At 46.7% G+C, this 24,833-nt stretch overlaps 1 protein-coding gene across 3 annotated transcripts in view; it reads right to left on the bottom strand.

The window, feature by feature from the left end:
- NTRK3 (neurotrophic receptor tyrosine kinase 3) overlaps positions 1–24,833 on the bottom strand; it is a 218,511-nt gene that overhangs the window by 137,367 nt on the left and 56,311 nt on the right. For all 3 annotated transcript variants that reach the window (XM_036389613.2, XM_036389614.2, XM_036389615.2), the window contains exons 5-11: positions 20,905–21,062; positions 18,469–18,611; positions 17,804–17,945; positions 15,370–15,666; positions 12,011–12,034; positions 11,170–11,240; positions 9,011–9,113 (exon numbers count right to left, since the gene is read on the bottom strand). In XM_036389613.2, coding sequence (XP_036245506.1) covers positions 9,011–9,113; positions 11,170–11,240; positions 12,011–12,034; positions 15,370–15,666; positions 17,804–17,945; positions 18,469–18,611; positions 20,905–21,062 — 938 coding nt within the window. The remainder of the gene's footprint in view (positions 1–9,010; positions 9,114–11,169; positions 11,241–12,010; positions 12,035–15,369; positions 15,667–17,803; positions 17,946–18,468; positions 18,612–20,904; positions 21,063–24,833) is intronic.

Raw genomic sequence — 24,833 nt, 5'->3', positions numbered from 1 at the left:
TGTTTTTTTTCATACCATTAGTACAGCCACTATAATAAAGACATGCTTTGCTATTTGCATGGACTCTGCACCTGCTGATTGGATAAAACTTGGCTGTTTTGCTCCTTCCAAAGCAGTGGCCCAGTGGAAGCATGGGAGCCCCTAGGTCATACTCAGGGCATCCCTGGATGCCAGGAGAGGGTGCCAAGAGGCTCCTGAGCAAGAGATGAGGAGATCTGGCCAGCATCTCCTGCACTGCCTGGGAGAAGGAGAGGCAGAAACTGGCCCATCAGGATGAGCCTCTCCAGGTCTGATTCCCATCTCTCCTCTGAATGGTGAGAAAGGTGTCTCAGCCCCAGGGCAGCAGTGTCTTTACCTGCCTCCCCAAGTGCCAGCCTCACTCAGTGTAATGATTATTAAGCCCTGTCAGCAGATATGAAACCAATGGACACAGCTCCACAGGCGAGCGCTTCGCAAGCCGCCCTGCTCGCAGGTTTTTTCATTATCCAGCTGGAAAATTGGTGATGTCACAAGAGTTCTCAGAGAACCAGGATGAAATTGTGTTGTCAGCAACAAAAAGGCCAGTTCAGGCTCCTGCAGGAGGAGGAGGAGGAGGAGGAGAGGTATGAGCCAGGGAGCCCCTCTGGCACTGCTCACCCTGGAGAACTGTGGCACCCACATCTCAGCTCCTGCCCTGTGAATTGTACTATGAAGAAAAAACAGAGTGAAGGAAAACAATGTTCTTCCTCTCACACTAATTCACAGCCTCTTGTCTGACTTTTGACTGTGTTAGGCTGGGAAGAGCTTGTGGTTTGCTGGAGAGGATGAAGCATGAACTGGCATGGAAAGAAGATGGAGGTTCTTACAGGTTGTTCACATGGAATGAGAAGCAAGCCAGAGAGTTTTTAATCCAAAACCCAAGCAGACACATCCTTTTTCTTTCTTTAACTGTATGGTTTTTCACCCTCTGCAGTTTTTGAGGCTGTGCATTACTTTAGTTTGAGTGACATCGAAGGCAGATGTGGCAAAACCACCCACCCAGAGACTGCTCCTAAACGGGCATCTGATCCAACATGGCCTTTCTCACATTTCTGGTAGGGAAAACCCCTTGCTGGTCACAAAGTCAGGTCTTTCAGCAAGATCCAAGTGCAGCCAGCAGAGCCACAAAGCCTCCCCAACACCAAGGTGCATGTGATGCTGGGCTGCAGTGTGAGGGTCCTCATGTGAAACAGTCCCTTCCAGAAGAGGCTGTAACTCCTGTGGGTGCAGGACCAGAGTAAAGCTTTTTTGGGGCCACCAGGTTCCAGCAGATACAAGGAGTGGGACTGTGAGACACAGAAGATGCCCAGCTCCAAGTCCTTCTCCTTCCAAAAGGCTGAGAGCAGAGGGGAGATCCTGCAACACAGCCTGGCTGTGGAGCAGAGCACATTGACAGCTGATGATGAGGCTGGGATGAGTTTTTGGGGCTTAAATTGAAGACCACTGTCCCAAACAGAAACTGGATTATAACCCTTGCTCCTCAGACACAAAATATGAGCCTCCAAATGTGATTTATTTCTCCTGTGCACAAAATACTACCCAGCTGCTTTTGTGTACAGGCATTATCTTCTGGTCCATTGATTTTTAATAGCATGGTTGTAGATTGAAATTAGATGCCTGCGCATCCAGCTTCCATCAACAAATGCTAAATACTGGTGCTGCTGATGGAGGTTTTTGGAACTGTCCTGGACATAGATAGGCTCTCTATTGCACCACAAGAAATAGAACTTGGAGATGGAACAAGCCCATTAGATCATCAGATGCTCCAGTGCTCTCTGCAATTTGCTTCCCCAGTGCTTTTACCAGTCAAAGCTTGAACAGCCCAGGTGACAGCTCTTATCTATTCCCTTGGGAGTTTATTCCACTGCCTCTGAATTTCTAGGCATTCCTTCAAGCACATTCCTCCCAGGTTCAAAACCAAGCAGCATTTTTCTTTTTCTTCTCTCCATTTGCCTTCACAGCTGCCCAAGGTTTCCCTTGCCAATCCTGCATTTACATCAGAGTCACCTGTCCCTTGACAAAGTGCAGAGCTCTCCTGCTCCAGGGTGTAAGGACAGAGTGACAGATCTCTGCATCCCTGGCTAAATACCACATAAATGAACAACAGTCCTGCAGCAAGACATGAGGAGGAAGAGGTGATAAACTCAACAGGGGCATCCTCCCAGAGGACCATTTATCAGCATTAGCAGCAGCAAAATCTTTTTCAAAGAATAGCTGGACAAGTGCAGTACAAACCACAACTAAAATATTAATTAAAGTCCTTTGGTCCTTCCAACACTGCCCTGCACCTTATTAAAGGCACATCAAAGTTTGCATTCCTTTGTCTGGTCCTTGGCTGCCTGCAGAGGGGCATGCAGAGGACAAGTTTTGTGGAGATGGTGGGTCTTCATCAGACTTAGTCCTGTTGGTTAAACAAAATATCCTGCACGGTGCTACAAGGAGCAGCATCCCCAGCACTGCCAATTGATAGTGCTTTGCTGGTGGAAAAGCCAATGCTCTGAGGCTGGAAATAGGACTCTTCAATTTAAAAAATGCATTAAAAAAATAAATAAGTGCCAATCTCTTTCCAGCACCTCAGCTGATGCAGAATCACAGGTAAGATGAGGGTCATTCATGCAGCTCTTAACACCACAACGTGAGAAGTGTTTATAAAAGTCTGAGAGGACACCCTGCTGGTGCTGAGCTGCCCTGGGCACACACCAGCTCTGCCCTGGGGCTCCCTCAGGGTGAGTGGTGCACCTGGCGTCGAGCACCCAGCCAGGGACCAGAGCAAACCCCGAGTGAGGGAGGTCATGCACGGGGAGCACAGGGAGGGGGAGCCTGCAGGGATATGCTGTGAAGGAGACTTGGAGCTTCTTGGGTCACCTGAACACCACTGATTTATTCTTTTTCTGCTTTCAGCAGTGGCCTAGAAAAGACACCTGGGATTTGTAACAGCAACCGAAATAATAATGGCTGGTCAGTGCACTTTACATTTCTTTATAAATAACCTATCAATACTTCTGGGAGTGGGAAAATGTTTTATTTCTAGATCTAAATAAATCCTGACCTTTTCTCCTGCAGGGTCACTCAATGCACCTGTCCAGCCAAGGGTGGCTCCCTGCCCCTTCAGTGTGACCTCCCCAAACCTTCACCAGACCAGCACCACCTGAACTGAGGAGCAAGGGGGGCAAGCGTTTAACTGCTGGAGTGAGAGGGATCTGTCTATGCAAGAGAAGAAAGAGAAGCCTGTCACAGTCACAGCAGCTCAGGGGACAGGTGGGATCTCTCAAAGGTTTGCCACGGAACCCAGGCCTTCATAGCAGCTGTCCCTTGCTGCCACCACACAGTTACAGTCTGCATGGCATGGCAGGGGGGAGACACCTCCCATAAAACCATTAAAGCAGGAAAAGATCTCTAAGATCATCAAGTACAAACATTCACCTAACACTGTCAGTTCTACCACTATATGTGTCCCTAAGTGCCCGTGGGTTTTTTAATGATTAAATTTAATTTAATGAAGCATTAAAAAATCCATGTTTTTTTCATGCTCCCTTCCTTCACCCCTTCTTTGAGCAGCCAGTTCCAATGCACGACCACCCCACCAGTGAAGAAATTTTTCCTAATACCCAATCTAAACCTCCCATGGTGCTGCTTGAGGCCTTGATCTCTTGGCCTGTTGCTTGTTACCTGGGAGAAGAAACTGACACTGACCCCACCAGTCTACAACTTACTTTCAGGCAGTCATAGAAAGCAATATTCAGCAGCTCAAAGAGCTTTATGCTTTATCACCTTGAAGGCATTAAATAAATAAACATAAAAATAGCACAGCTTGCACTTCAGCAGAGCATAAGCAGGTATTTATAGAAGGAAGCCCCAGTGAAACCACATGCCCTTTCAATCCACTTCCCAGGCAAATAAACCCAAGTAATATTGAAGAGTGGAAGTATATCAAGGGTATTTGCAAACAAATTGAAGGATACCAGCAAGGAGAACCCCTGAATTCCATCAGTCCCATGCAGCCACTCTGCTTGGATGTTTCAGAGGGCTCAGCACATCTCACACCCAGCTCAAAGAACACAGCAGCAATGGGTTCCCATTTCCAGCCCACTGCTCTGGAGTGCCATACATCCCCAAATCCCTGGAATTAGCTGTGGCTGCTGATGTATGGCTGTTTCTCTCCTGTGGCTGTGCCAGATTGATAGTGCTTTGCTCTTTCTTCCTGCTCCCACTACATGGCAGGATCCCAGGAGGAAGGAATGAAAGGGCCCTGATCACAGATTTCTCCTGAGCAGCAAACCCTTGATGTGCAGGCTCTCCAAGCTGCAGAGGGTTTGTCCACGCCTATACAACAAATAATCAGGGGAGAAAAAAATAAAATCAGTGTATGAGTACAGCCAGGCTTGGCCAAGGCAACATGGGACAGAATTAAGCCTCATCTGAAAGGCAGATCATGGCTCTGATATGTATGTGTATATATATATATATATATATATATATATATTCCCCCCCTTTGAACCTGTAGCAATAATTACATATTGAAAGAGGAAAAAAAAGAAAAGTAAAAAAACTAAAAAAGAAATTAAAAATCCAAATCAACAAAAGCAAAAAGCCAGGCACCCAAGATATCTTTGCAGGAGCAGCTCCTCCTGAATTAGAACTCTGGAATTGTTCTGCAATCAACTCAGCGGACAGTAACCATCTGTTTATGGAAAAAAATGTTAATGGTCCCCAATCATAATCAAATAGGCAACTGCTTTAAGTACCTTTTAACTAACACTAAATTACAATGGAACAGCTCTGCAAGTATTTCTGACATCCACATGCACATCAGCAGTGCCAGCACTTTGATCAGGGCTATTAGAGCAAATATCAAATAAACTGATAGCAATGGGATTCCTGAAACATTACAGAAAGCGTGGGCAGTATTTGTTTACTGTTCACTCAGTTCTCCCCCACCTCCTTGCTGTTTCTGTTTATTCTGAAAGAAAACACATACATGCATGTGCACACACGTGCACACCACCCACCACAGCAGACCCTGTGAAAGCCTGGTCCCTGTGTTTTCTGTCCAAGGCTGAGCTTCCATATGAATTCTGCAATGTCCAGAAAGTCTCGAAGTGTTTATAGCAGCAGGACGTCACCTGAGTTGTCATTCTATTAAGTTCCCTTAATTCCATGATCCCTGTAAAGGCATCTGTAAGTCCTGTTCCCTCTCCTCTGTGTGGAACTGGCCAGCACACACAGAAGCTGCAGCACAGAAAGGGGAAATGCAGACAGGCAGAGCTGTGCACACACACTTGTGTGTGTGAGCAGAGAGGCAGCACGATCACACGCCTTATTTCTTTAGGAAATCAGACTAAAAACCAAATCAAGTCTTTGCCAGCTGTAACCAAGTCTGAACCATCAGCTGGCACCGGCTCCACTCGAGGAAGAAAACCTTGTTTGGACAATGCAAGTAGTTTTTAGTCTCACAGCCTGGAAAACAGTTAATCTCAGCAAAACTACAAGTGCTCTTGTCTCTAGATTTTCCCTAGCACCTTTCTCTGCATATCTCAGCTAACTCCATTTGGTTTTTATTGAAGTTGTGCAGCACCAGGGATACATCACAGATATGCATGAGTACACGTCCTTCCTCCCCAGGCAGTTGCAAATGTAACAGAAAACAGCTAAAAGGGGAATATATTTTAGTCCATCAACCTAAGTATTTACAGTCTCATCACTCTGCCACCCAAACATTTTGTATGCCCCAGATCTTTTCTGTGCCATTATTATTCTTTCATGAAATTTAATTTTTCTTAGTCCTGGGACTTTCATGTGGCTTTTTTATTATACTACAAAATTTCATTTCCTGTCATCTGCTGAGATTAAACTTGGATTGGAAGACACTGTTTACAAGGGTTGCATTGACAAGCCTGACCCCAGCAGGTGAGGTGCAAAGCTTTCCACCTTGGGTGGGCACTCGGGGAACAGGGGACACTGGCCCCCGAGTTGGAGCAAGTAGTGACTGAGAGCAGGATATCAGGCTCCTTATTCCCATGTGGTCTACCCCATCCCAAAAAACCCACCCCCCTGGGACACAGAGTAAACCAAAGGACTCCAAATTTCAATGTCTTGCTTGGTAAGACTCTTTTCTTTTTCCCACACTAACACAGGCCTTTAAAAAGCATCCCAGCCCCTCCTCTGGATACAACACCCTTCAGCAAGTGGCTGCATTTCTGCAACTTCAACGAGCCTCAGTTTTAACATTCATTTCTCCCAGTGGTTTTCGCTCCAGTGCCTCTCTGTTGCTCACTTTCCACACACAAAAAAGGAGCTTTGTTTGCCATTTCCCTGCCGCCTCCACCACCCCAGCTCCAGTGAGCTCCCGGCTCCCCCCAGCTGCCTCAGCCCACCCCTGTTCCCTCCCAGCCAGAGCAGCCAGAAAGGGGCTCTGACCTCGCCATGGTAATGAATGCCCTCTCTGGAGGGAGCAGGGGAAGGGAGAAGGATGGCCCAGAGCCAGGCTGGGCGAGCCCAGCTGAGGAGCACAGCACGTCAGAGCTGCTCTCAAAGGAGCTTTTGTTGGTGCCAGAGCTCCAGCCTAGTCAAGGCACGCTCAGTTTTGCAGGCTTCCCACCCTGGATCAGCAACCGGGGCTGGCTCTGGCAGGGCTCTGCTGCAGTGCTCCAAGGGTGTGCCACCAGCCAGAAGAAGACAAAAGTGGACAGACCATGCCCTCAGAGTCCTCTCCCATCACACATCCCTCAAGCCACAGCATCTTTCTTTCCACAAAGGCATCTGGGATGTTGGACACTTGGTTCTAAGGTTGGTGGGCAATCCATCAGGCTGGCCCAGGGAGCCTTTCAAACTCAACGTGACATCCAACTTTGTCAGTCCGCGCTCACCTCTCTCGAGGAAATAAACCATCTGCTCAGCACTTGGAGAAGCAGAAGGAAAAAGATGTACTCAGAAAGACTCATGAGGTGCTTTAGGTAACATGTCCAACACGAGCACACAATGTTCTGCATCTGACAAAATCAACAGGAAAAACCTGCTCCTGCAGGCTTGCCAAGCTGGGATTTCAACAACAAGTGGCAATATATCAGCTGGCAACAAACAGCTCCAAATCAGGGATGCACTTGCCCAAAAAGATTCAGGGTTTGGTTTTAATTTTTTTTCCTTGGTAAATGATAACACACTGGGTGCCACAAAGGATGTCTCCTGCCCATGAATTAACTGAGCAGGGTTTGGGCAGTGTGAGTAGGCTATGGTGGTGCCCATGGCAATTGTGACTCAATCTCCCTGATTTTGAAGATATATATATATTTGTCTTCTGTTAACTCCATTTGCCCAAGCAAAGCCAATAAAACTTGTAGAAAATTTGCAGGGCTGTGGTTTCCTATCAGAATTGGAAGAAACACGGCATGAAGAGGAAAGCAGACTTTTCTAGCTAAACAATTTTTTGCCTCCATTAAACTTCACACACAAGGGCTCATTATGGCACCCCCCTCTGGTTTCTGGGAATGCAGAATATCCACTGACATACTTATCCAAACACCTCTAAACACATACACACATCTGTTCACCAAGACTTGTTACTCACATTAGGCTCACTTCACTCCCCTTTGATTCTTCCACTGGAGTCAGATGTTACTTTTCCTTTTCATATTTATATCTCAAAGCTCCATCAGTGGCACATGCCCAAGCACTTCCAAAGTGTTCTGACAAATCCCTCCAGAAAGCACATAACATCATCCCAGTTTTACAGATGGGGAAATTAGAGCAGAGGCAGAGGTTAAGACAGCTAATTGCCTATGGTCACTAAGTGAGTCAGTAGAAGAGCTGGGAATTGATCCCAGGAACCATGTCTTCCATTCCTCTACTCCACCCACCAGTCAGTACACTCCACCAGATGGTTCTTATCATTGGACATATGGACTAAATATTCCTAAGCTGGTGTAGAAGATTCACTATTTAATTAAATGTCCTGTCCTCTATCTCCATAGGATGCATAGGAGAAACTCCAGCCAGAATCCCATCTGGACCCACTCAGGAAATGTCTACGTGAAGAAAACAAAGCCCTAGGCAAGTGCAGGGAACATTCCCAAACCTATCAACCTGCCCTGAAGCAGAGACCACAGCAAGGCCAGGAAATAGGCAGTGATTCTGGAGCCTTAGGAGAAGCTCATGTTTGTCAAAGCCTGCCTTCAAACAGTGCATGCATGAGCCACCAGTTAGGCTGGGAACTACTTTGTCATGTGAAGCTCTTCCTTCAGCCTTCACTGGGCACCACCAACACTGCCCAGCTGGAGATACCAGCAGAGTCACAAAAAGCAGATGGCACAGAATTATCTGCTTCTGTCATTGGCTCTGTCTCACCACAGAGCTGGTGTCCCTAGGACGGAGACCAGTTCTGCCTGGCAAACATCAAATGCCTTCTCACTTCGCAGTCACTATCAGTGACACTTGAAATAAATTTCTAAAGTCATTATTCATGACACAGAGGAGAAAACCTTTCATCAGAGAGTCATCAGAAAGTGACCTTCCACACGACTGCCTTCCCAGTATGGACATGACGTGACAGCAGCATCTCAGTCCTCACTCAGAGATAGGCACAGAGTGGCTGCACCTGCTTTCCCAAGAGAATTCAAACCAATTTCACATCCTTCTGTCCCCCCTGCACAGCCTGTGCACTGCCAAGTCCATAAAACAGATTTCACCCAAGACCATGCTGTCCTGAACACAATGCAGGGCTGGAGGGAGCAGACTCAAAGCTCTCCTGGACAACCTGTAGATGCAGTTATGTACTCAGAAAGAACACACATCCACACTTGTGCCCACAGAAGCTCACACAGGTGAGAACCACCAGCCCACTTGTCTCCATTACTCTCTCAACAAGCAGAAGAGGACTGCACGGCCTTTAGAGAGCTTTGCATTGTAGGAATAAAGCCACACCACCTTTCCATGTGTGCTATAAGAGCCGGGCAATCCTGGAAGGTGCCTCCTGCTAGGGGAAGGCGACTGCACCTACCTTTCATCCCAAACTTGGAGCGCCGGCCATACTTGTTGATCATAATAAAGAGCACGACCAAGAGGACACAAGCAAAAGCTGCCAGCCCAACCGCTATGGAAACCTGGAAGGAAAAAGCCTTAGAGTCAACACAGAGGAATTCAGGAGTCTAAATCAGAAATACAGCACCTCCTTGACCATTTGGCCTTTCTACAGGCTCACGTGGATGCCATGGGACAGAGAGAGAGAGAAACAGCAGCGTTTCTCACAGTGGCTTGTGAGAATTGTTAGGGAGTTGTAAGGATGTGATAACTTGTTAAGTATAAACAATCTGCAGGTGGTGTTTTTCTACTTTGTCTTTCTGTTCTTCTCAAGGATGGTTTATGAGGAATTTTTTTTGCTAACTAACCAATCAAATACAATGTATCACTCTATAAAAACTGTGTGGTTCTCTTGAATAAAGCCTTCTTTGCTCTTTCTACAATACTGCCTCCTGTACTGCCTCCTGCCTGTTCCTGTGTCATTCTCAGTGCAAGAGTGACAGGCTCACACTATCTGTGCACATATATAGCTGTGATATCCACAGCTGCAGCCCTGTGGATATCAGCTGTGGAGGAAAACACAAGCTAAAGCAGCAGGCACTGGCACAGCTTGGAGGCATTGCAGGCTTTTTGCAGGACTGGGAGGTCTGGGATCTTCCCATCAGTGATGCTGCTCTGGTACCAGGTTTTCCCAGCCTCTCACTCCATATATCTTCAGGGAAAAAAGGCCTCTGCTCCAATGCCTGGGCTCTCCCTTCACTGCATGGCATCCCAAGCCTCCATTTCTGACATCAGCTCTTTGCCATGATATCACAACACTGAAGCTATTCAAAGCTCAGCCAGGAAGCACAATTCTGCCTCCATCCAAAAATCCCTCAGGACAGAGTGAGGGAAAATAGCACAACCAAAAGAGAAAACAGAAGAAATTAAGTAGAACTAAGGAGTTTTTCCTTGTAAAACATCTGAGTTTTCCAAAGGCCTCTAACGGTTCCTTATTGATTGTAATTTTATTAGTAAATATTTATAGTAGAGCAATGTCCAAGCCCTTCACTGGAGCTGTGGTTCCACTGTGGCAGTGTACAAGCAGGGAAAGAAAACCTCCTTGCCCTAAAGGGTTTGCAATCCCAGGCTCATTTTAATATTTATGAATATTTATTCCTTCAAGTCTTTGCTCAAAATACTTTTTATTGCATTGATGTAAACAACAATTTCTCTGGCATGTGTCCAATTGTTCTGTACTAGGTCTTGTGATGCATTTAGACTGCTTCCTTTTACAAAACTGTATTCTGCTATAATAGAAAATACATCATTTAACTAAGAAGAAGTAATTTCATTTTGCAATCCTTTTCCCTGCTCTCGGTACATTTGTTATAATATTTTTAAATTTTTATTTACACTCTATTTTCATCCCCAGTTTGTTTTCTGTGCTTTATATTTAATAATCAGTGCACATTATTACTCCAGCCTCGCTGTTCAAAGCTTCCACTTCAGTTAAAGGAGGTTTTCTGTTAGATGAGAACTGAAACCAGGGTGGACTGAGCTTTGCTTATTCTGTTGACACCTCACAGATTTCAGTATCTTAAAACTTTCACAGAATTAGAGCAATTGTGTAATGTGCTAATTTTTTTCTTCTAATACTTATACACACTTTTTTCTTTTTTCTACTAGGATTCTGAGAAGACAATGCTGAGATTTGATAAACCCTAGACTTACTTTCCTTTTTCATTTTAGGCATGTCCTACACAGCAGGAGAGAGGGCAAACAGACATTGACAGAATTGAACCAAACTAAACCCAGGTCCCTCACCAGGCTAAGCTTAACAGATCAATAACAGTCCAAAACACACAATTTTCCTGCTTGTTTGTTCTCTGGGCGCTACTTTTTAAGAGTGAGAATTCCTGACCCTGCCAGCAGAGACTTCACAGGATGCCTTATTTTCAAAGGGTTCCCTGGTTCCACGCTGCAGACCCAAGAGGATCAGATGGTTTGTGTCAGTATTTTACCTGCCCAACACAAGCCACAAAATCCTTCTGATTGCTGTCTTGAGTCATAAAGGAAGAGATTTCCCTTGCAAACATCTCAAAACAGCAGAGAAATATAAATACTGAGCAGTTCTGTAGAGAAGAGACCAGGACTCACCCCAAAAGTGTCCTCCTCTGGTTTGTGGGTCACAGTGATGGGTGGGGTGGGACTCACTTCATAATCACCGACTGAAACCAAAACACCAGAGACAGAAAACTCAGTGTGGCTCCCATGGGACTCCCAGCACATTCCAACAGCAGTGCCTGACCGAAGGACATTCAGTTCACCCCTAAAAGAGGCTGAAACTTTCTGTTCCAAAAGGCACAAATCAACCATCAGAGCACATCAGCAGAGAAAACACAGACCAGCACTACGCTGATGTTGTTCCAGCCTCACAAATGAGAAACATTTGGGTTCCTGGTGTCCTGGAATAGGTTCCCACCACCCTTGAGCCCTCTTCCTGGCTTTCAGAAATCTACTGAGCTAAGTCGGGTTAAAACACAGCTGACCCCAGCAGAACTTGATCTGAACAAAGAGTAAGTTGAATGCTTTTTGTGGTGTGTGGTGCTTTGGGAGGGAAGAATCTGCTGAAGAAACAAGACAGAATTGAGTCCTGCTTCTCATCCCAGCCCACATCAGAGAGATGTTGTTGTTAGGGACAGCCCAATCTGCATAAAATTAAGATCCCTTTTGCTACAGCACAACCAACCATCATTTCCTTTATAGGACCATCTTTGGGAACCACTGGAGGCAGATGAACATCTCCTGGTCTCATGAGATTATCAAGCTGGCCACAAGCTCCCCAACAATCTTGTTCATGCACAGGGAAGCCAGGGCTGGTGCAGCCTCCACCAACCTGCTTCTGGCTTCCTCCCTTTTGCTATGTAAATCACAGAAGGGAAGGGGAAACCACAGAAACAAACCAGCCACAGTATTCAAAAGGCAAGGAGACACTTACTTGAGACAAAGCTGTCCGTACTCTCTGTGGGAGGGACAAAGAGAGAAGCAACACAGTTAGCAGCACAGCAAAGGGAGAGGGGTCTCCTTCCCCACCCACTTCAGATATACTCCACCACCCCAAAGAACCCAGGCAAAAAACTTCTCATATTTTTTTCCTTTTGGGAAGCTCTTCCTGGAAATTGCAGCAGATGTGCCAGCAGGACATACTGGAGGGCAGGATGGAGAACCTTGGGCTGAAAGAGGAGGGAGGGATACTACTCTGAGGCCAAAATGAAGAACAAGTAGCACTTTTGAATGACTGGTAAACACCCCTGCTTTCAGCAAAGCTCAACAGACACACAGGGCTCTGCAGGATGGAGGTGGAGGGGACAGAAACAGGTTTTGCCTTGCATGGCAGTGTGCACCCACGGATAAAATCCTTCAAGGATGAGGCCTAACTCCCATGGAGGAGAGCCCAGCTTGGGGCTGGGAGTTAGAGGAGACCTCCTGTGACTCGCTATTGATGAGCCACTCAGAACAGCTGATAGCTTCTGAGCTGGACAGCGAGGCTGTGGCTGTCCAAGAGCTGCCTCTCGCCTGAGACAAGCAGAGCAGGCCCTGCTGTCAGCCTGCTGGCTGCTCCAGTCTGTTCAGCAAAGCTCCTTCAGCTCCAGAGGTGCCTGAGGCCCCAGACAGTGAGATCTAAAGCCCTCGGTGACACTCAGTTTACACAGAGTGAGAATCACGTCAGCTTCCAATCCACTCGCCCGCGTAAGAAACTGAGCCCGATATTAACAGGAGTTTGCACAGCTTTGCTGGCAGAGGGCTCCTGGAAGGATGCTGGAATGCTCACACTGGAGCATGGGTGAGGCTTGGAAGGGGAGTGTAAAATAAACCCCAGGTGACAAACATGGCTTTCCAAACCAGGGGAAAAAACCTGAACAATTTTTTTTTTTTTTTAGTCAAGAAAAAGAGTAACTTTCCTTGGCTTTTTCTAGTAAGAGGGGAAAAAAAAAAAGAAAATATTTTATTTGGAGACTTTTTCTTCTCTATTAAGGCAGAGTCTAGTCATAAAATTCTTGCTGCCTCTACATTTTCCCCTTTCCATTTTTCTCTGCTGGACTAAGCAAATTCAACAGAAATGCACAAAAAGGTCCTTTTTCCATTAAACTCTATTTTTCCAAGCATAAAAAATAGCCAAGGAATTTCAGCCAACTTGAGTTCTGTGAGAAGTTCTCAAAGAACTGAACACTCATCACAGGTACATTAACCTTTGTGGATTAAATAAGGAGTTGGTAGCCTGTGGCAGAGATACCAATGACAACATGCAATGAGATTTTTACAGGAAATGACACAAATCTGTCCTGGGAGCCACTGCCCTAAAGCATCAGAGAGAAGGCAGATATGGCATGTCGCAGATCCCAGCTTCTAACAGCACCTTGCTCCTCTCAGCCTGGAAAGCAGAGTGTGGCCTTTTACCAAATGAGAGGTTTTTGACCAGGGAGTGCTAAAATACATGGTCATTGTTCCTTCTCTTTGCTGACAAAGCCTTCCAGGCACTGTGCTTTCATTAATTAATTAAGAATAATAATCTCACCCTGGGTAGTGACAGCAAAGCCCTTGCATGTGTGAATTGCTGTAAGCAACAAGGGGCTTGAATGAGCCACGCTGGGGAACCTCCAGTGTGTGGCATTTTCTGAAGGAATCTACCTTCAAATGGGAAATTATAAACGTCAGCTGCAGTGAATGTGTGTGCCAGCTGTGGTAGTGGACAAAGCAACAAGCTTCAAGGAAAGTAAATTACATCCTGCATTGGGCTGACAGGGTCTGCCAGGGTGAGGAATGGCTTGGGACTTTGGATCAGAAGAAATAAAGGAAATGGGTCAGCTGCTGCTGAGAGATGGTTCATGGTCAGTAAGCATCCCACACCAACATGAGCCATGGGCGGAGCTGCATTCACAAGGGCAATTTTTACACATATTCACAGAACCCCATTCTCCCAGAGCCCCTAACACAAGATGCTCTTCAAACATCAATGTGCTTTTTCACACCACAGCGTGGCTCAGATTCCTTTCCAAATTCAGCTCTCCAGAACAGCATATCTGCCTCCCTTTCCTGCAGGTCCAGCACTCAGGAGCTGCCCTCGTTTCACAGATGGGGAAATTGAGTCACAAAGGTGGGAGCTGACAGACCTGAGACTGCAAACCTGTGCACCTCTCCTCACCCACCTACATTTGATAAGCTCTTCTGCCCTGACAGAAGGAAACATAAATAGGTCAGATAGTCAAACAGGGCAGCATCCTTGAAGTCAGAATACAAATTTTCCACTCCCATCCATATCAGCTCATTTGTTCAATTGTCAGATCTTCAAGGCAGAGATTTGGGTTTGCATTTATGATATTTGACCTGCGGGAAAATTCTATGTACATATATGGTGTGATATAAATAATAAATGAGAGTACCGTTGGTATTTTGCTATATTTAGCAAACGCCCTATTTTGCTGGATTTTCTTGGGCTGCAGGGGCCAATTTAGAGCTGCCACTTTCTCATGGCATCATTCCTGAAGGCAGCAGAGATCTTAACTCCATGATGGCCAGCATGGTATTTCACTGTCAGGGATGCTCCTACAGAGCAGACAGGCCACCACAAAAGTCTCTACAGTGCTTCCCAGAGATAGATCCTCATATCCTCAAATGTTTTTTTTTTCTGCACTTTAGCTGTGAATCACCAGGGAGTGCAACAGGGAATTCCAAGCAATCAGTTAAGAAATCCCAGCAAACTGATGCAAAGTGACTAATTGAGCTGTCGCATCTTTTGTAGCCCTGTCATCCTGGAATTGCACATGTTGCATTTGGAAAGAAAACAATCCTGACACTGCTGCATCCAGCTTTAATCATTTCACAGATGCAAGCTAGAAGTAAAAGAAACAAAGGGACAGGCTGCATCACTTCAAAGGCTTCTCCTTTCTATAGCTTATGACTACCACACAGCAGAACACTTTCTCTAGAAAAAATTCAGCAACGTCTTTGGGGCACACAAAAGGAGATCCAAAATAATTGAGCAAACTTACATCCTATTCACAGGGAAATTCCTAAAGGTCTCTTAAATAAGTATTAATGCAGAATATGCTACAAAATAAAATTATCTAAAAGAGTTAGCACCTCTCCCAGCATTGAAGAGTTCATATGACACCATTGTGGAGGAAAATCATACTGGTCAGAAGAAGAGGCTGCCAGGGGTCACCTCTTTCAACCTGATGTTCAGACAAAGCCAACTTGGGTTGTCAAGGCCTTGTTGAGGTGCAAGCATTCCTGGCAGGGCCATAGTAAGACCTTCGGATTGCAAGGAGCCCTGATGAGATAAACGGAATATCCTACCTGGAAAAGGCTTTTCAAGGAAGTGTCCTTTGATAGTTTGGTTGGCTGAGCCCAGCTGGTTGGTGGCCACGATGGTGTAGTTGCCATTGTTGTAGTGGGTGGGTTTGTTGAAGAGCAGGCAGCCCTCAGACACCTCCCCTTGTTGGTAGAACTCCATGCGGATGATCTCGGTCTCGCGGAGGACCTGGCCATTGTGCAGCCAGTGCAGGGTGGGAGCTGGGTTCCCATGCACTGCAAACGCAATGCAGTGGTCCATGTGCAGCACCGGCTCCTCCAGAGTAAGGATGCGAGGGGGATCTAGCAGAGAGAAACATGGCAGGCTCACAGCAACCTCCACCCAACGTCACCACTCTGTGCACACCACAGAAACTAAGAGCACTGAGAACCTCCAAAATCACTTGTGCCTTCCACTCTTCCCGTGGATGCCTGTACAGAAGCAGTGCTGTCATGAGAACCACTCCACCTTCCCTCAAAGGAGGGTCTGAGCCATGGCCAGGCCTCTTGGCCTTCCAAACTGGGGTATAAATAAAAGACAGGGATGGAAATTTCACCAGCCCAGAAACAATAAAGCTCAAACTGTCCTGTCAACATCTACTTCTGCTCTCCTTCTCTCAAGGGATCCCGGGGAGACTGCCTGTCCCCATTAAGGAGGACACAGTGACGTAGCACTGTTACATTAGATTACAGATGTGCAAGGTGCCTGTGGGAGATCTCCAGTCGCACCAAGCAATTCTGGATTGCATAGCTGTGGAAGCAAACATCCCTCAGAGACTGTCTGTCCTTGGGGGCTTTGACTGCCTGAATATCCCAAAGGAGTTCTCACTCGCCGAACAGCCTCCAGGGGTGTTTTAATTAAAGGGAGTAGAGTGGGAGAAGGATAAGAAAAGCAGAAACTCCACCTGCAATTTATTACATATGCATTGTCTTCCCCTTGGGACACGCCGAGAATTCAAATGTTGCTCTGCTATAGCTTCTGAAACCCCATTTACAACGCCTACACCTAAGGTCCCAAACCCCAAGGCTGGCAAGGTCTGAACTAGAAGAACAAGTTTTGTGCAAAGATACATGACACAATGATGTATGTCTTCCCTAAAACTCTCCTTTTCCTGCTGCCATCCAGCTGCAAAGACAATCCATTCAGGCATCGACGAGGAAGAAAACCAACATACCAAATTTCACCCATCTTTGTGAAAAAAGACAGTGAATTTTTAAGTCAGTGAAGTTGACAAAAGAGAGAAAGGTGCAGAGCTGGTTGGAGCTCAGCAAAATTCTCCCAGCAGCGCCCAGCTACCCTGAACCACAGAGTTGCGTCCCAGCCACCCTCTCTCGTTCACCAGCCCAGATCCGCAAGTGGCTTGTTCATCTCTTCCTGGCAAGGGGATTCAAAACAGGCAGCCACCTACATGCACAAACCCAGATCTTTCCAGTGTAAAATTACAGCCTGAGTGATGGCTCTGTGCAACAAGAGCAAGGGTAGCAGAAACTGTCAGCAGCTCAGAGGATTTCACGGGTGAAAATAAGCATGGGCATAGTGTTGTCAAAAGGGTGGAGGAACAGACGCTAAAACACCGTGCAAAAAACACCCATCTGCTGACCAGTCAGCTCTGAGCTGGGCTGAGCTTTAATTACCTCCATCCTTCAGTCCATCAATAGCACTTATTGGGAGGAAGATGAAAGTAGTAAAGCATCACACAGGATGAATAGGTTTACCAAGAGTAGCCAGAATCCCACAAGGATCTCTGCTCTATACGGCAAGGTTGAGGTGGGGGGCAGATTTTCAAACTACAGAGTAAGGGCAAATATTACAGACACAGCAAAATAGAGCAAATCTCAGCTGCTTGAGACCACAAAGCTGTGTAAACTTCCTTTTAAGGTCAGGGGTTTGTTATATTAGAAAGCACAAAGAAAGTTGAGCTACTTGCAGATAAAAGTGAACAGATCATATTTGACACGTGCACATTCATATGACATTTGAAGTTTAACTTTGTAGGATCTGATCTGAGAGGAAGCCCCAACATCCCTGAAATTAGTGGCAAGTTTTAAACTGTCTTTAGCAGGGGTGCCATTGAACCTTCACATAGCACCAAGACAAGAAACTTTGCTTTTGTTAAGAGATTTTTAGTCCCTCTATGGCTTTCCTTTAGTCTATTGAATCTTCCAAGACACAGGCAGGAAACTCCCACCACCACCACTGCAGCACTGCTGTTCCTTCCCTGCTCTTGTGCTCATTTCTAGATTAATGGAGGCATCAGTAAATCAAACATTTAAGAGGGAGAGCTGTGTGAGGATCCACCTCCAGCTCACTGTGCTCAGCTCCTCCTAATCTTCACCCACAAAACCAGTATGACAGATGGCAAGTGGCCATGCATTCAAACAGCTCCCAGGGCAGCCCCTCTGGGCTCTGCATGGACAAGGGCTCTCCACTGGTACTTACAGTAGACAGTGAGCAGCACACTGGCATTGCTCATCCCCACCACGTTCTCAGCAATGCAGGTAAGCAGGAATCCATTGTCCTCGCTGGTGACGTTCACCAAGGTCAAATTGATGGCATGAACATTGGTCCAGTTGAGGTTGGTCTAAAAATCCCAGAGACAAATACAGACAGAAATCGGTATCTGGGTGGGTCCTTTACTCCCCTCTATCATCCCCAGAAAAGGAGCATCACAGTTTCCATGTGAGGAGGTCCCCAAAATCCAAAGACAGAAGGAAGGTATTTCCTCACCTGATCAAACACAGCAATGGGGAGAGCCATGTAATTGTAGCACTGATAAACATGGCCAGCCTCTAGAAAATCTTACTTAGCTATTGCAAACAGATCGTTTCACTGGAGTTCCATCAGAGGACACATGAGTTAATTCAATCAGGGAGCACTGAGCTCTGAAGCTCTGTCATCTTCACTTTCTGGCCATACAGAAGGAAGGTTTTGCTCCCTTCTGGGGGTTCCCAGCTTCTCACGTGGCTAGAGCATGGCTCCAGCTTTCCTTTGGATACAACAAGTTTTCTTTTCTCAAACCATCCACCCTGTATGCAGGGACCTGGGAAACCCTGGGGGCTGCTTTGGCACCGGCACAGGCAGCACTGGGGTGTTGCAGCCCCTACCTGGTGGGTGTTGATGGAGTGGAGTTCAGCCACTGTCCAGTCCACGTCCGGCAGCGGCGATCCTGAGCCGTTGCAGGTGATGACCGCGTTCTCCCCTTCCCGCACCGTCAGGTTCACGTGGCTCACACTGATCTCAGGAAGGTCTAGAGGAGCCAAAAATACTACTCAGGTCTGGGGCAGAATTTTCTACAGACAGCCACAGGAAGTGTGTGCACCCAGATCGCACCAAGCTGTTTTCCAAATCAGCCTCCAACACCCTGAGATGAGTAGCATGAGGCAACAGAATGTCTATGCCCTACCAAGAAAAGGAAGGGTGTTGGAGACAGGGGAAAATGTAGACACTGGAAAGGTACCAGCTGAGCAGACGCTCTCATCAGCTTTGAATCCAAAAGTTGCTGTCCAGTCCTGGCCACTCTTCCTCTCACACAACTCCCATACCCATCTCTCTACTCCCACAGAAGCTGCTCACGAGGACAATCACCTGGGATGAGAAAACTGTGTGTGCTGGGAGAGGATCCAAGGCATGCCCACCCCCAGGGACAAGGCACAGAGCACTCAGCATTCCAGGTGAAGGAAGTGTCCCTCTAATTTATAACAATCAAGAAAAGATGACCAAGGATGTGTCCTCATATTAACCGCAGCTCTCCTAATAGAAGGTGCCCTTGTTCTTCCTCAGTGGTAGCACAGGGATTCACTGATTTATGGTGGCTCTGATTTACACCAGTTCCTTGCTTGCTGCCACAGGCACCAAATATCCTTGTGAAGGGAAACAAGACAGTGCTGGTTGCAAGAAGGCCAAAGAGTTTTCTTGAACAGGGGAGGTTTTCAGAGGCAAATTGAGCAAGCAGGGCAGGAGGAACTGACTAGGGGTCCCATCCCACCATAGGGCAGCAGCATCCATCACGCCAAGGCAAAGTCATGGATGGGGACACACACCCTTTCATGGCAATCAGAGAGTGACACCAGGAAGGAAGGAGCGTTGTACTGATTAGGATGATGCCAGAAGAAAGAAAGCAGTAGTCAAAACCTGGCAAAGCTGCGTAGGTGGCAGGAATAGTGGAGAGAGAGATGGGAAGGACATGTATGGTCTTCTCCAGGCTGAGCTGGTACCAAACATGGCCACACCAAGCCATGCCTGCCCTCAGCACCAAAGGACAAGGATAAATCAACATCCCTGGAGTCTTAATGCTTGAACAGAAGGGCTCGGGCTCCTCTGGAGGAAAGCAGACCCCTCTGGCTCCCTCCCCTTCCAAGAGTTTGCATGGTGAGGGGAGATGCTTACCCTGCACACCAGCACATTTTTTCTCCCAAATCAGCACCCTGCTGTCCCCTATAGTCTAATGCCACTATTGATGGAGCCATCTCTTCTCCTGTTCCTGATCCCTAAGGATTTTTTTGTTGTTGTTTAATCCTTGCAGCTTATTCATCCCATGTGGGGCGGAAATTACAGCACTCTCAAATCTTTTTAGTTCATCCACACAAAGGCACACTTTGGCCAATTTCCAGAGCTTAAAGGGACAGGGTGAACTTGGGAAAAAAAAAAAAAAAAAAAAAAAAAACCAACTAACCAACAAAACAACAAAAAAACCAAGTCATGCAAATCCAAACGTGCATGCTGTTTGTCTACTACTGCTACAAGAAACAAGCCCAAATCCCTAGTACAGAGGATGATTGTATATAAAAAAAAAAAAAAACAAAACTGGTTTTCCTCCTTTTTTCAGCCTGTGAGTTTGACAGCTGCTTGTGTACAGACAGTTTAATTGCTCTGTGGAAGGTACATCTCTTTTTCCTTACTCTGCAAGGGATGCTTTCCAGTAATAGCAATAGCAGAGCAAAACCTGACACCAAACAGGCAGCTGACGTGTGAACAAGGTGAAGGAAAAAGGGATAACTATTGAACATGCCTCGTGTTGCTCCTGGGGCCGCTGGACTCTTTTAAACATCAGCAGGAAATAGAAAGAGATATAAATTCACTTCTGGCTCTTCCCCACAGATATGGGATTTCAATTGGAAAATAAAACAAAAGAAAATTAATAGAGACATGTATTTCCTAAGAGTAATTACAGAAGATTCTGTGTCAGTGTCTTTTAACAATATGCTGCTTCTAGGATTCGTTAGGCACAGGAAGATCTACATGAAACAGCTCTTTTCAAGACATCACACAGCCTCACTACAGACACTTTGTCAGGCAGCAGTATTGCAGTGAAGAAAATGCCCCAAATCACCCAATACCTTTCATAAGCACATTAATTGCAGCCTCACATTTACCCAGATATTCTATTTTTAATCTACAAACTATCCCAACCAGCTTTAACCTTCTCTTGTGTTCTCAACCACACCATTGAGATCCTGCTGCATCAGGTTCCTGAAGCTGAGGTGCTGAATTGTTCAGGGATCCCTCCAGGACTCCCTCATGTCCATCCCAGGGATCCTTACCACACTGGGTGATGTTCATCTCCTTCAGGGTGATGATGGCTGCATCCATGGTCATGCAGTAGAGATCCTGGTACTGCAGGTTTGCCTCGCTCTTCTCCTGCCAGAGCTGGATCCAGCGGATGTCACAGCTGCAGTTAAAAAGGTTCCTCTCTAGTCTCCTGCGGGCAGAGAGAGGTGAGAGAGGATGCTGGGATGGGGAAGGATGAGCAGAGCTGTCACCTGGCTCTGGGATCCCCAGGGAGGACAGCCACCATGCATGTGTAAGAGCTGAAGTAGAATCTTCTCTGCATTATCCACCTGGGGTCTTCTGGCACTTATTATTCCTGTCTTTGCCACAGTCACACACCCCTGCATTCACAGTCTCCTTCATGAGTGCACACAAGGTTTTACAGCTCCCAGGTGCAGTCACTGTCTCTCACCACAAGATCTGCACTGCTGTGGCTTGGTTCCACTATCACCCAGACACTCAGAAGATTCACCCCTCAGCAAAAGAGCAGACAGCTCTCTACTGTCCTAAAATATCAATTTACACCTTCAAATCCCACTTCAGCGGTGGTCCTAGACTCTGCTGGGCAAAGCACAATCCAAGCCCCCACAAGCACTCAGAGGAGCTGGCAGCTCTTCTCCCAAGTTCCTTGTACAAACACAGGTTCCTGGTGACCCAGAACACAAGCTAATGTGCAGGGGAACATGCATTTTAATCAAATCAATCAGCACTGTGCTGAGACCCTGCTGACCTGGCCAGGAGAAATGGAGAAAAGCACTGCCTTTAATGTACTTCATTTAAAACACACTTACACATAGTTTATATACCAGGAATGTTTATTATAATTGATTTTCCAACCTATTAACCGTTTCATTTACATTTTTAAAGCTCTGCAGGTGTCTGTGGACATGCAAGAAGGCCAAGTCCCAGCAGGGAGAATAGCCCAGTGCTCAGCCAGGGCTGAGCTACCAAAGCTGATTGCAATAATTTGAGCAAAACTAGGAGATACACCCTGAACAAACAAAATATCTCCCCACACAACTGCAAAGCAAAGAAAGTTGGGATCAGCAGAGCCAGCAGTGCCAAAGATGAGCTCAGTCATCCCAAAGCAGAAGGGCATCTCCAAAGGTCAAACCATTGTTTCATGTGATATCTAGATCCCCCATCATACAGAGGAAAGCCTTCTTCCTGCTCTGTTCCACGTGTTACTGCAAAATTCATGCTTGCTCTTACAAAATTAATTTCACCCACTAACAGGATTTGGAAACAACCTTCCAAACATCTGCAGCTGCTGTTTTGTCAATACAGTGCTGCAAAAGGAGGAACTGGTAGCACCCAGGGTTGCTTAACCTGAACCCTAATGATACCACTTTGCATTTTCTAATACATCAAGATGTCATCTGACCTTTTTTTTTTCAGAGCAAACACTGAGTTAAGCTTCACTCTGTGGCTTTTCATTAGTTCATTTCTTTCCCACCAAAAGCATATAAACCTCTGTGACACAGGTACAAGGCTCAGACAAGCAACTCAAAGGCCAAAGCACTAAATTTAACAGAGCAGAGCAGATTAGTGCAGTGATTTGAGTGATGAGACATTCCCTGCGTGCTCTGACAGGTACTGCCAGGGCTTTGCACAGGCTTTACATCCTATTCCACACAACCATGAATCTCCTTCTGAGAAGACCTCCAGAATCACTGATGCCAACAGGACATGGGATGGCAAGTGGGAAAGGGCAGGCCAGGTAACCGGGGGTGTACCCTGGGACCTGGCAGGGAGCTGGGGGAGCTCAGATGCAATGGGGGAGAAATTCTGCTCTGCTGCAAATATCCTCACAAAACGAGGCTGCTGGGAGAGCTGCTGTCCTGGCACTTAAGGGCAGCTCTGTAAGTAATAGACAGCAGCTTTCCTGGCCCGTTGTTAATTCATGAAGGGCCATGAATAATACAGGAGCCACGGGCTTCAGGGCAGAACTTCCCCACAACCTGCCCCAACACCAGCAGTGTAACTCGCTCTAATCGAGACCCCCAGAGGGGCCTTTGCACAAATTAACTCCCATCACAGGCTGGATGTGCTGAGTGCCACAGGCAGCTGGCACAGCTCTGCGGGTAGAAGGGGCACATGTACACCCACTGTCCCTCACATGCATTGCTAAAGCATTCCTAACATGCAGAAAATACCCTTTCCTCCTTGCCTCTGCTCCCCAGAGAGGTGCATAGGGAATTCCACACTCACATTGTCCTAAACCTGCCCAAAAACCTGGACTTCCAATTCTCTCCTCAGGCCCCTTCCCTTCCCTTGCAGGGACCATTGCAGCTGCTTCCAACTTTTCCTCTTGCTTTTGTGTAACACAACTCCACTACCTACAAACCCCTGCCTCTGCATATAAATGCACCTTCTCTTCCTGCAAGAAGATGTGCCCTTTGGACAAAACACCCTGTTGGACCAGAGGACACTGCCATGGGCTGCAGACCATGGGTGCAGCAGCACCCCAGTGGGAATCAAGGCAAGGGGCCCTTTGTGGGACACATCCAGCACAACTTAATCCTGGAACGAGCAAACAAACCCAAAGGGCATTTTTTGCATGCAGGCTGCAATTGTTGCCAAATTGTGCTTGGCTGCAGGCACTCAGGAGCTGTGTACACCCCCACACCTTCTTCAGCCCTCCTTAAAACTGAAAATAGCAAATGTCACAGCTGCAAGGGAGCTGGGCTCTCTGCACTAGCAGAGCTGCTCTGGCACTCAAGGAGTTCATCCAAAAAGGGACTGAACCTGCACCTGAGAAAGAGCCACTCACCAGCACTATAAGCAGAGAGTGATAGTAGGGTGCACTCAGGGCACAGCCCCTTCCCCAAACAGGTACACTGTGTTTGGGAAAGAGAAAAATTGTGGCAATCATGCTATGAGCTGTTATTTGATGAGACAATGACCCATCAGAACTGAAACCCTAGAACATGCAGGCATCAAATTAATTCTTCAACAAAACGGATGCTGCTGGTGCTTGGTTGAGCCCAGCTTTGCTCCTTGCAGAGAGCTGTACCCACAATCTCCCAAAACTGCCTGGACAGCCTTCACCAGGGTGGACCAGTGTGGGAGGCAGATGCCATCAACACTCCAGTGTGTTCTGGAACAGTCAGGGACTTCACACACACAAGCAGTTTTTTCCAGACTAGGCAGCTAAATGAGACACACGCCCCGTCCCATGCCTCTCTACTCATCAGCTAAAGCAAAGCTGTCTGCAGCTAAAACCTCTCAGAGGGCAGCAGAGATCCTTGCCACACTTCTTCTGTCTGTTTCAATTCACATGAAATTCCTGCCAAGGTTTCATACTCTTACAATTAAAATGCTCTTCCTATCTTGGGACTGAGGCCACTTCCCTAAGCTTGAGAAACAGAGCATGCAGCAGAGAGAGAATAAAATCTATTTTTTTATTTATTAATTTCCCAGAACGAGGGCTTCTCTTGGTGGACCAACCAAAACTGTTATTTCTGAACCCCTGCCAGAAGGGGCTGGGATAGAAAGGGAAGGACTGGGTCAGGGAGTGGTGTGTGCTATCTGACAGCTGGTTCAGCTAATGCAGAGAGCAGGCAGCACCCACTGTCTGGCCACAGCTCTATTACTGGGACTGCTGGTGGTGATAAGTTTCAAAGCTGGAGGCACAGACCATGTAAAGTTGGTCTCACAACATTAACAGAAATGCTGCTGTGCCCCATCCCCACCAAAGCCTCTTGCTGTAGCATTGCAGAAATTTACTGCAGGGCAACTTGGCAGGGACTGCTGGTATTAGAAATGCTGATGGGTTGGGCAGAGCAGCAAGATGTTCAGGACTACAAGGTTTTATACAACCAAAGACGTAATTGGATCCAGAGTCTTAGGTCTTTCCGGGAAGGAATTTCTTGAAATGTCAGCTCTAAGCTCTCTGAGGATATGACAAAGGAAGCCAAGG

Source organism: Molothrus ater, chromosome 13, assembly GCF_012460135.2.
Source record: "Molothrus ater isolate BHLD 08-10-18 breed brown headed cowbird chromosome 13, BPBGC_Mater_1.1, whole genome shotgun sequence".
NCBI lineage: Eukaryota > Metazoa > Chordata > Aves > Passeriformes > Icteridae > Molothrus > Molothrus ater.
This window is presented reverse-complemented; position numbering and strand designations above follow the sequence as displayed.